This window comes from Cavia porcellus, unplaced genomic scaffold (genome assembly GCF_034190915.1).
Source record: "Cavia porcellus strain 051 isolate PalLab524CR breed Dunkin Hartley unplaced genomic scaffold, mCavPor4.1 scaffold_8, whole genome shotgun sequence".
Lineage (NCBI taxonomy): Eukaryota > Metazoa > Chordata > Mammalia > Rodentia > Caviidae > Cavia > Cavia porcellus.
Window position 1 is genome coordinate 84775029 of NW_026947491.1, and position 12154 is coordinate 84787182.

At 40.9% G+C, this 12154-nt stretch overlaps 1 protein-coding gene across 10 annotated transcripts in view; it reads right to left on the reverse strand.

Annotated features, from left to right (window-relative positions):
- Nr2c1 (nuclear receptor subfamily 2 group C member 1) overlaps positions 1 to 12154 on the reverse strand; it is a 63565-nt gene that overhangs the window by 21040 nt on the left and 30371 nt on the right. For 9 of the 10 annotated variants that reach the window (XM_063255328.1, XM_063255320.1, XM_063255327.1 and 6 more), the window contains 6 exons: positions 10346 to 10427; positions 9537 to 9716; positions 7541 to 7688; positions 7365 to 7455; positions 3787 to 3971; positions 2086 to 2251 (listed from right to left, as the gene is read on the reverse strand). In XM_063255328.1, the coding sequence (XP_063111398.1) occupies positions 2086 to 2251; positions 3787 to 3971; positions 7365 to 7455; positions 7541 to 7688; positions 9537 to 9716; positions 10346 to 10427 (852 nt within the window). Of the gene's footprint in view, positions 1 to 2085; positions 2252 to 3786; positions 3972 to 7364; positions 7456 to 7540; positions 7689 to 9485; positions 9717 to 10345; positions 10428 to 12154 lie in introns of those variants that run through there. The other variant, XM_063255329.1, reaches the window with a different exon arrangement.

Sequence of the window (12154 nt, forward strand, 5' to 3'; positions counted from 1 at the left end):
ATTCAACTGTTCAAAAAACTTCGAGGAATCAAAATTCTGAGGAACAACATCTAAGATAAAAAAAATGAACAATTGTTTTCTAAACGAATCCTCTGGCCTTTTTCTGTGCCAGTGCACTTGTCTCATTTTATCCTTCCTCGTCTTTACACCCAAGGCAGAAAATAAAGAATAAGAAAACCAAAGAATACCTTTCCTTTGGAGAAAAACAAGGGAAAAATTCTTTTGCCTTGCAACATCCTTGTCTATAGATCCTACCATAATTTTTAGAGATGACATTGAGTCTCATTAACTTTTCACAGCACTCATAAAAATCTTTTTCTGTACCCAGCAAATAATTTCTTTTCTGCTTTTTCCTCCCCAGGGTTGGGGATCAAATATTCAGTCCCTGCACATGCTAGACAAATGCTCCACCACTGAATCATACATTCCTTACCCCAGACAGACAACACATTTCTGATTTCTTCAGGTAAATAATCTTTAGTAGTTTCACATGAAATCTGATTTCACTGATAATTGACTAAGTCAAATTACAGCAATTATTAAACCATGATAACTTTTGTCAGTGCCTATTCTATCAAGTTGACTGTTACAAATATAAATATGGTTATATGCAGTTTAATCAGTGATCAATGTACCTATCCTACCTACTACCTATCAGTACTGAAGACCAAACCCAGGCTTGTGCACTGAGTTATATCCCAAGCCTTTTTTCAGGGTCTCACTAAGCTGCCCCATCTGAGCTTGGAATTACGATCCTCTGCCCGGCTTTCTAGGATCCTGTGATTAGAGGCATATGCCACCATGTGCCTGGCTAATGTCACTTCTGTTTTATGTTTGTTAGTTCTACTGGCAAAATATGTATGTATATTTATGTATATGTTTATACATATGTATTTACTTGATAAGCTGTGCATTTCTGTATTAAGGAATCTTTGGAAACTTTATAGTAAAATTACAAAAAATGACCTTTTGTTCCAGAACAGCAGTTTTGCTAGGTGAAATCACATACATACATTCAATCACTCTGCTTGGTAACAGGACTCATAACTGGCACAGCAAAGGTGGTATTAGGAAAATGAAGGAAGTCAAAAAGTAGAGTCACAATGAAACACTATAAAGCAACGTTTTTGAGCAAGGCATGGTGGCACATGCCAGTAATCCTAGCACTTGGGAAGCTGAGGTAGGAGGATCGCCAGGAGTTCAAGGCCAGCTTGGGCTACATAGTGAAGATCAAGGCCAGTGTTACAGAGCAAGACCCTGTCTCAAAAAATGAAACAAAAAACACCCCCCCACAAAGTGATCTCTTTATATTCTTTTACATATATTGATGTATTATTATCCTTATAAAGAATATACTTAAGGAAAAAATAAATTATAAATGAACCTCCTTCAAAATGGTATAAGAACTGGAAGCAGGAGTCCTGTAGTCCCAGTACTTGGGAGGCTGAGCCAAGAGGATGGCTGAGAGAGTTTGAGGCCAGCCAGGGCTATTTAGTAAGTTCAGGGTCAGCCAGAACTACACAGTGAGACTCTGCCTCAAAAAAAAAAAAAAAAAGTTAAAAAAAAGTGTTAAAAACTAAAAGTTGAAACGTACTGATTTGTACTTGTACTGAAAGCTAATTAGGATGATATATAACGAGTGGAGTTCTCCGTAATTACTATAGTAAAGGTAAAGTATCTCTGCCGTAGGCACTAATTTACACTAAAGCAGCAGCAGCAGCTAGGCTCTAAACAAAAGCAGCGCACTCAACGCCTCAGGCAAGCCAAGGCTGCAGTGAATAAACCTCGCCAACAGTTCCGAAGCCACTCTTCAGAGCCAACCCCACGCACGGCTACTCCCACCGACTTGGAAAAGTGTGCTTCAGGCAGCCGTCATCTTCCACGCTAGAGGCGTGAGTCTTAGCTCCAGTCCTGATATGCTACCAGGGTCTATGGCCATACCACCCTGAACACGCCCGATATCGTCTGACATTCTACTAGGGACATTTCCGACTTCAGTAACATAAAAAAATGGATTCTGATGTTTGAAAGGCAGATTAAAATCAAGTAACATTACACAGAAGCTTTAGAAATGTACAGAAGTACCCTGAAGGCCACATGTGACTCGCTGAGAAGCGGCCCCTCTTTCTCCACGTAACTGGGGCTGGGCTCCCCCGCGGCCAGGGCTCCACCGCCTTCTGTGCCCTCCCCTGAGCTCTGCTCGCCGCTGCTCTCTCCGGGGTTCAGCGCTTTCGCGAGGGTGTCAAATGCCCTAGAAGGAGACATTGGAGGCTATGAATGTGGAAATTCTATACAAAGTCCTGAAATTAAAATTGAAAACTAAACAATTGTTTAGAAAATAGGGCGGGAGGGTTAGCCCACAGCAAAATACTTAAACAGCATGCGCGAGGTCCTGGGTTCAATCCCTGGCACCACAAAACAAATGAAGAGCCCATCCACAACTCCTTAGAAAGCATAACTGTGGTATCAGTGAGCACTGTCTCAGTGACTTCTTCTGGTCTCTCCAAAGTCAACAAATTAAACAACACATTACCAGAGAACTATAATGAGTTCAAGGCCAGCCTGTACTACATAGCGAGGCTCTGTCTCAAAAACCAAAATCTTACAAAATTAAGAGAAAGAAAAATTCTCATGCTTTACTTTACATACAGAAGTCAGTTGGAAGAATTAAGAATAAGCACTAATGCTGACAACTGTACTGAACACACGCAAAGTTGAGTCTTCATTTTATTTAAACATTCAGATAGCATTGTTTGGTGGCACAACTAAATGTAAACTGTAAGAATTTGAGATTAGGATAACTAACTAGTACTAACAAGTAACCATTCAAAGTAGCTCTGCATATTTTTTAATGGTGTCTCTGCCTTCTAGAATTTTGTAAAATCTTGTGTTTAGCACAGTGCTCACTGCAATTTATTCAACGTTTTTCCTTTCCTTGAGATGCTGCAGATCCAGCCCAGAGTATCCTACCTTTGTGCTCTACCTGAGTTCCACCTCAGGGCAGAATTCAGTATCTCAGGTCACAAATGAGTGAGGAAAGTCTCGAGAAATTCCTTAACCCCTCAACAGTCCACCCTAAGCATCACTGGGGCAGGTGTCAGTTCAGTCAACCAATTCTTATACTGCATGAATTTGATACAATTGTTTCCTGTTACATTATATTATCAAGTTAAAGAAAATTATGTGATTTTTGGCCATCTCGTAGTTAAATAATTGGACTGGTAAGTGATTAATATCCTAAGAATACTGACAAAGTGAAAAACAGCATTCCAGCAGTATTTTCTTTTCTTTTTTTTTTTGGTACCAGGGCTTGAACTCAGGACCTTGCACTTGCCAGGCAGACGCTAATGTCACTGAGCTAAACCCCTAGCCCCCAAAAGTATTTTAAGAGTAATCTAAAACTACAGTTTATTTTACTAGAGTATTTTTTTAATTTTCAGTAATAGAAATTAAGAGTGGAGTTTGTCAACGTGAGTTTCTGCCAAGAAAATATTTTTCTCTATTATACATAAGATAACATTTGGCAATTAAGATATTTAAAATGTCACCCAAATTATCACATAAGAGGGAAAAAAATTCCTTAAGAGAACATTTCTGGTTTTACAACGTTTATTTACTGCTTCTGCTATTTAAAATGTAACCTGCTGGATATAGTAGTTTATACTACATAGTCTTCTAGTAAAAGCTTACTATGCCTTAATTTTCAAATAAAACTTGTAATTAATAGCATTTCATACAAAAGTATCCCAATACAAACACTAAAGGACACATCAAAATAGACCTTACCTTGAGACATCACCACTGGTCTGCATTTCTTGATGACAGTCATTTAAAGGTGCGTCATCGTCATTCAAACTTTCCATCACAGACACGTCATTTCCATTCTGAGAAAGCTCTTTTGTCTTTCCAAGATTTGCTAATGATGTAACCACACTGGCCAAAGTACTTAAATCTCCCTGACATGATTCAGCCTTAAAAGAAAAAAGAAGTATTAAAATTCTGCAAATTGGTGTATTTTTTAAAAATTCAAAGTATTATGAAATGTAAAAAGAAAACTACACTAAAATAAAGTCAAATCCATGAGTTCTGTGACTTTAGGAACTTTCTGAGGAAAATCTAAATTTAAAAAAAAAATGGTGCCAGGCATGGTGGTTCAGGCCTGTAATCCTAGCACTCGGGAGGCTGAGGCAGGAGGATCATTCTGAGTTCGAGACCAGCCTGGGCTACAAAATGAGCTCAAGGCCAGCCTAAAGTGCATAGCAAGAACCTGTCTCAAAAATACAAAACAAACAAACAAAAAACCAAAACAGTGACAAGTACATTTCTTAAAAACTGTTTAAGGCTGTGGGCACAGCTCAGGGTCTGACACCCGCTCACCCAGCGAGTGTACAGGGCGCTGCCTTTGATCCTCAGTTGAATATATAAATCCCCCCAAACTGTATTTCATGGCTAACCAATTCATGTCATGGTTGCTTTTTCTATAAAAAGATACTAAGTCACATATCTTTTCATTTATATTCTTTTTGTTAATAATGCAAATCATGTGTCCTTTATGCACTAGCTGTACTTACTTTATAAACACAGTGTTTTGTAGCGGGCTTAGGAGAACACACTCTTGGGAGGCTGAGACAAGAAGATCGTGAGTCTGAGCCTTGCCTGGGCAACTCAGTGAGAGAATTTTCTCTTTAATTCCTTCTAGCATTTTTCCTTTCCCCTTTTGAGACAGACTCCCTATGTTGCCAAGGCTGGCCTTAACCTGGCCACTTTCCTGCCTCAGCCTCCCAAGAGTGCTGGGATCACAGGTGTGTGCCACTAGGTACATGAAAGGTAAATAAATGTCTGATCTTCAAGTCATCTATTTTTCAGAGCAATGAGGCAAAACATGTGCTGTTTCAACCCAGTTTTTTAATAGTTAACACATTCAAACCCTTGTAAGAGCAACTACCCCCAGCTAATACTGTTTTTAACCCTAAAACAACACATTTTCTTGATACTTTGTTGTTGAATCTTGAGTTTATGTAAAAGTGATTTTAGTGAGCAAACAGAAAAATACATTTGCTATGTCCTTCCTAAATTAACAGTCCCGGAATCACTTAAGGAACACCCCACCAGGCACTAAATTTCTGTGTGACCTCTACTTGAGCATTTTATTTCACGCTTGTAAGAACCCTGTCAGATACGAATCACCAGCCCTCACCATACGAATCGCCACACAGAACCATCGCACTCAGGACAGGAAACCAGGCCCGTGTGATGGCCAAGTCCACACGCTTGACCCGCTCCACAGGCGCCTTACCCTCGACTGGCAGTACAGTTTGCAAGTATTTTAACTTAAGACCAACATTTAGATGCTTATAAAGTCTTCCAAGAAGCAAACTGTCTACTAGAGCTTTCAGGTTTTGTCACTGCAGACTCAGGCAACATGCAGCAGCTTCGCTGTGTGCTGGGACCGTCTGGACCATTTGGCTACTTTTCTGGCACTGAGACTGAGGCCTGGGCCACAGACAAATAGAGCACACACTCTGGGCTGGCACTACAGCTGCCACACCTGTGTGAGGCCACATGTAAGAGAACCTAACACACAGGCCATCACCAGAGTCCAACTTGAGGACACATGCAACAGCGGAGTATAGGCAAACTCGGCTGCTCCAAAGAACCCGGCTCCCTTCCTCCTGCAGGCTGCCAGGACAGCGATCTCCACTCAAGCCTGAATCGTGGGGACAGGCCAGGTGCAGCTTTATAACTGCCAAGTCCTGGGCGGAGCTGAGCTGCGCACTAGTAATCACACGGCCGGCTGGTCTGTGTGGCAGAGGCCGATTATGCTCACGGTACAGAAGGTCAGAGGCCTGCCCGAGTGCAGGTGAGGTCTGCTTTCAGAGCCCAAGTACTGAGAGTGCCTTAAGGTATCAAGCAACAAATGTACGACAAACGTAAAACACAGAAACTATTACAGATATGCTCAGTGGTCACAGAAAGCAGACTGGAGGGTTGACCTGGGGGCCAGGGCGCAGGGGTTGATGCCATGGTGGGCTCTGGGTTTGACCCCACACATCACAAAAACAAAACAAAACACTCAACTCGACTAAACTAAACCCAGATCCTGTTACTGGTAGAGAAAGACCTTGACCATTGACTCCCTTGAATCTTACCAGGAAAACTTTTTGTTCCTTGTGCTCACAGTGGTTTTGGAGGTATACAGAAACTGGATTTCAATTTTTTTTTAAAAAACTCTTTTTTCCCTTTGGACCTGAATGTGTATTTGACAGCTTAGTTGTCTTAGGAACTCCTGACTTAAGTAAATGGGGGAGGGGATGCAAGTGTGTACAGGGTCTTGCAATGTAGCTCAAGCTGGCCCTGAACTCACAGCAATCTTTCTGCCTCTCTCTTGAGCACAGGGATTGCAGATGAGCACCACCGTGCCTGCTCTTCAAGGAAATGTTTGGACTGAGGTGTGCAAAGAACTTATTTTTACCTAAAATATTTTAATTATTTGGCACTAATATATCTGTAGTAGAAAATAAAAGGATGCTGGGAATTTTGCATCTATTCTTTTTCTGGTAACTTTTATTTTAGGATGAAAGAAATTCTAAATGTTTCTGGCTTTAATGGGGAAGCTATAATTCCCCAATAAAGTAACAGACATTTCTACCAAACAGCTGATGATTTATGGTTTTTTTTTTTTTTTTTTTTTGGTCTTTTTCATTTTTATCGGTACCGAGGATCGAACTCACAACCGTCTGCTTGCAAGGCAGGTGTTTACGCCACTGAACTAAATCCCCAGCCCCCGATAATTTATGTTTTAAAAAAACAACTTGTAATGAAAAATATTTAATATCAAATCATGTGGCGATGCATGCCTGTAATCCCAGCACTCAGGAAGCTGAGGCAGGAGGATCATTGCAAGTTCAGGACTAGCCTGGGCTACAAAGTGAGCTCAAGGCCAGCGTGAACTGCATAGCGAGACCCGTCTCATATAAAAGACAAAATTGGTTGATCAAAGTGATAGGAGAGATAAAGAAAATTTAAAGATTTTAAAGCTCAAAATTATTTTTTTGGTGTCTGAGATAGGGTCTCACCATGTAGTCCAGGCTACCTTTGACTACGTAGACCAGGTTGGACTCTACTTGTGGCACCCACCACTCTTGATTTGACCTCCTGAGAGCTGGGCTTGCAGATGTGTACCTCCACACCCATTCAGTAGCGTAAAGAAAACCTGTAGTTTTTGGAGCTACACTGGGGTACACTGTGTGCACACAGTGGGGTACACTGTGTGCTTAATATGCATGCATGAGCCCTGGACATGAGTCCAGCACCAAAATCCTAGAAACAGAACAAGTCTTTGAATGGCACTGAATATACCACACCTTCTCTGGAGCCACCAGCACAGCTGACTCGGCTTTTACCCCCGCCGGATGGATGTTCACAAACAGCCCCGGGTCCAGCAGCCCTGCTGACCTGTAACAGTGAGCACAGACCTCAGTTGCCCTGGATGAGAGGCAGGTGGTGGAGCCTCACTGTGCGCCACTGTGTCGCACAGTACCTTGCAGTTTCACTGTCCGTCACAAAGGTGGGCGTTGCAGCTAACGGACTTCGGAGGTCTTTGCGGATATAGATCTTCTCTGTTGAGGCAGCACAGTTGGAAGACTTCTCTCGTGACATTTCGATGGGTTTTCGTTCACATTGAACAGCTACAAAAATGTGTTCAACAGTTAAGGATACAGAATTTAGGGGCAACTATTATAAGTTAAGCTCTGGACCAGTACTGCTACTAATAGGAGCCACTGCTAACACACAGAATTCCAAAGATGATCATATCTTTAGAAATTATGTGTAAATTCAACAAAGCTGCTTCCTCTGTAAAAGTGGCCACGTTACTCTCTTATTCCCTGGTTTCTCCCACTCCCACAACTCCTGTGGTAGAAATGTAGAGAGACTGTCATGTTTTAAAAGCCCACTGTCAAGCCAAGCCTGATGGCATGCCCCCATGATTCCAGCACTCTGGAGGCTGAGGCGGGAGGATTTTACATAAGCGGGTTCAAGGCCAGCCTGCACTACATAGTGAGATCCTCCAAAAAAAAAAAAAAAAGCCAAATAAATATATAATCAGTCACAGGAAACGGTGTACACACCTGTAATCCCAGCTACGTGGGAGGCTGAAGCAGGAGGACTGAAAATTCAAGGCCAGCCTATCAACTCACCAATACCTTATCTCTAAATAAAAAGGGAAGGGGATATAGCTCATTGCTAGGTACATCACCCTTTTCAGCTAAAGGCCATGAGATTTTTTTTTTTTTTTTTGGATGCAATTCAAATAATTCAACTGCCTGGTCTTTACAATATCATATATAACATCTAATACAGGTATATGAAATATTTATAAAAATCTTATTTTGTAATAAAGAGATAAAAGTATCATAACTGTTAGGTTTAAATCTGGTGAGGGGGGCTTGGGTTCAAAGCCCACAACACTTTGTGGGTTTGCTAGGACTCTAAGCATAGTTTCGCACTGATGACTTCTGCAATGTGCGACCTGCTAACTTGGCTATAAAAGGGCTGGCAGTGGCCCCTCTTGCTGAGAACAGCTGTGAGTTACATCACACGCACTGGGCACCATGTCTGGCACAAGAAGGGTGCAGCCAGTACCGTATTAACTAGTCTCGTTACCTTATTTATAGCTTGAAGTTTCTTTGAGATGAGGGTCTTGCTATGTTGTTCACGTTGGCCTTGAACTCCTGGGCTCGTGTGCCTCAGCCTCCACTAATTGTTCTGGAGACGTTTAGTCCAGAGTAACTTTCTAAGCCAGGCATCGTGCCATATACTTGAAATCAGAGCAGGCAAGAGGCTGAAGCAGGAAGACTGTGAGGAGTCCAAGGCCAGCGCGTGCAACACAGCAAGATGCAGGTTCAAAATACCAATCAATCAAACACAAGAAGGAAAAAGAAAAAGGAAGCTGGGGACACAGTTCAGCGACATAAGCACCTGCCTGGCAAGTGTGAGGTCATGAGTTTGATTCCCAATACAAAAAAAAAAAAAAAAAGAAAGTAAATTGGTACCTTAAAGTTAGGTATGCTTTTTTGTTGTTTTATTTTTTAAGAGCTACGTACTCCAGGCTGGCCTTGAACTATGTAGCCCATGCTGGCCTGAAAAAAAACCCATCTTCCTGCCTCAGCTTCCTGAGTGCTGGGATCATAGATGCACACCAGCATACCTGGCTAGTTATGCTTTTCTTCTTTTTGTTTATCACACTAAATTCAAGCTAAAAACACATGCCTGTGGGCTGAGGAGGATGGCCAAGTGGTATAGTGCTTTCCTGGCATGCAAGAGGGCCTGTGTGATCCCAGCACCACAATGCAGCTCAAAAGAGATTTGTTACATTGTAACCAAAGTAACTTTGGTTTGTTACACTCAAAAAATCTGACTGAGTAAAATACACCCAATGTACATATTCTACTTTCAGTTGAAAAACTGTAAATTTAAGAACATACACATTTTAATGTGTTAATTAGTTTGAATCTTCCTTTCCAGCTAATACATACAATCTTGTTTCATTCCGAAGGCAATACATCTCTGTAATCTGCAGTACTGACATCGATTTCGATGGTGTTTGTTAATAATACAGTCCTTTGATCCACGACATGAATATACCAAATTTTTTCGGATGCTTCTTTTAAAAAATCCTTTGCAGCCTTCACAAGTTACTGCTCCATAATGACGCCCTACAGAAAATATTCAAGAAAATACAAAACTTCATTTTTTTAGAACAGAAATAAAACTCATTTCTAAACACAATATATGACATTAAACAGATTTTTTCCAGATGATCCCAAAGTTTTGTCTACCTTAATAATGCAAATTATTCCTGGAACAGAACTCAAAAAGTAGGATAACAAGGTACTATATTACAAAAGATCATAATTCATTTGTAAACTAAATCTTTACACAAATTTAATTTTCACACTCATAAATCTTTTCACTTTCAAAAGTGAAACTTTTTCATAATTCATTGAAACATGTATCTTATTCATTACACATCAAACAGCACCAAAGTTTTTTTTTAAAAGCAAGCATTAAAAAGCTTTGAGAGGGCTGGGGATTTAGCTCAGCAGCATAAGTGCCTGCTTTGCAAGCGAGTGGTCAGGAGTTTGATTCCCGGTACCAAAAAAAAAAAAAAAAAAAAAAAAAGAGCTTTGAGAAAAAATTAGCTAAATACTGTAGACTACAAATATGAACCATAAAAGTGACATATTCCTTTATTTTCCATTTTCCCTTTTTGCCTTTAGAAGAAACATGGTGATAGGGTAGTGATTTTAACAACACGACTTATAGGAGTCATTTTTAATGTTACCTGATGCTTTGTCGCCACATACTACGCAAAGATCAAAACCTTTATTTTGTCCTTGGTCTTGTGAAGAACTATCTGTTAAGAGCTTAAAAAAAAGGGACAGAGAAAATGTTATTACTCAGTAACATTCTTATTCTGGTAAAAAGTAAAATAAAATAAAAATAAAGAATATTCAGTCATTTTTTTTACTTTCTTTATAAACTTGTTAAATTTGAAACTCTAACATTTTTCTTTATATAGTGGTGAAAGGGTCAATGTTGTAAGAAACAAAGAGGCACAGAGTATCTTTTCAATTTGTTCTAGAGCCAAGAAACCAAACCGCCCAGACAGTAACACACAAGTACAGGAGGGGGGCACCGGCCGTCCTCAGGGGGAGCCCTGAGTGCCACAGGGAGCAGTAGGAAGCATCCGTCCAGACAGCCACCACTGAAGGGCTCAGCACCTTTCCAAGGGTGTCCACGTGGCCAAAGCTCCTAACATCATAAAAGAAAGCACTGAACTCTTTAAAAGGAAAAGGGAACTACAAAGAAGCTGACTGAGGTGCTGTAACTACAATCCTGTGAACAGGACTGCTACACCCAGGCAGACTCGGGGAGTCCAGACTGGGGACTGCAGGTTGCAGCCACCTACTGAGCTCGCCGGGGCCACATCCTCAGGCATGGTCACCAGGCAGCTGGCAAACGAATGCTGGTATCTTTTCTTAGGTTTGGTCTTCAGACTTTTCACTTTTTCATTACTATCTTGTAAAAACCATCAATTCAATCCAAAAGAAGGGTCATAACATTTACCAAACACCTTCCCTCTGCTCTTAAGGAACACAATAATGTTCTCTATCCTGACCCTTTTTTTTCCATTTAGGAGTACAAAGGTCTTTGTGACTTTTAAATGAGAAAACACAAACACAAAGGACAAAGTTCTTAAAATGACTGCCCCTTTCAATGTAACACAAGGCAAGATCACTTCCTGTAGTCCCCCTCACACACACACAAATCAGTGTTTGTAATGCTTGTAATTCCAGCATGTGGAAGGCTGAAGCAGGAGGATTTCTATGAGGTCCAGGCTACAGAGTGAGGGCCTGTCACAAAAATCCAAAACAAAGTAAAACAGCAACAACAAGTCTCCTGGTATTCCATGTCTCTTGAAAGCACCTATAAGAAACATCAGTCCTTTCCTTACCTGGATATCTACTACATAATTTAGTAATTTTTTATCAGTTGTGATTCTTAAGGAAAGGACAGAAGAGGCAGGGGAGGTTAAAGGACTCCTCACATTCCATTTTAAAGCAAAAGACCAGAAATCAAATTTCTTGGTCCAGGGAATTCCAATCCGTATCTGCTTCTCTCTCACTGCCCTGTAAGTAGTCAAGCACCAAATTATATTCAGCTTTAAAACAGAGACTAAGAAAAACAGGAGTAACTGTATAAAAGAAACCTGACAAACACGTCTTCAGCCAGGTGACCAGAATCAACCTGACAAGCCATGTATTATGTTGACGGTAAAAACTCTGATGTAAGATACACCTGCATTTAATCTCTATAACCTTTCTCTTCAAAACCTGTGACCCCTGTCTCTCTCTCTCTCTCTCTTTTTCTCTTTTTGGTGGGTACCAACAATTGAACTCAAGACCTCGTACTTGCGGGGCAGGCACTGTACCACTGAGCTAAATCCCTGGGCCCTGTCTAATCATGAGAAAAATATCAGACGAAGTCCAAAAGTGGAACATTTTACCATACACATCACTAATAATACCCTTCATGGCCACCAAGCAACTAACAGGAGCCTAGGCAGATGGAGAATTAAGTGTGATGTGGT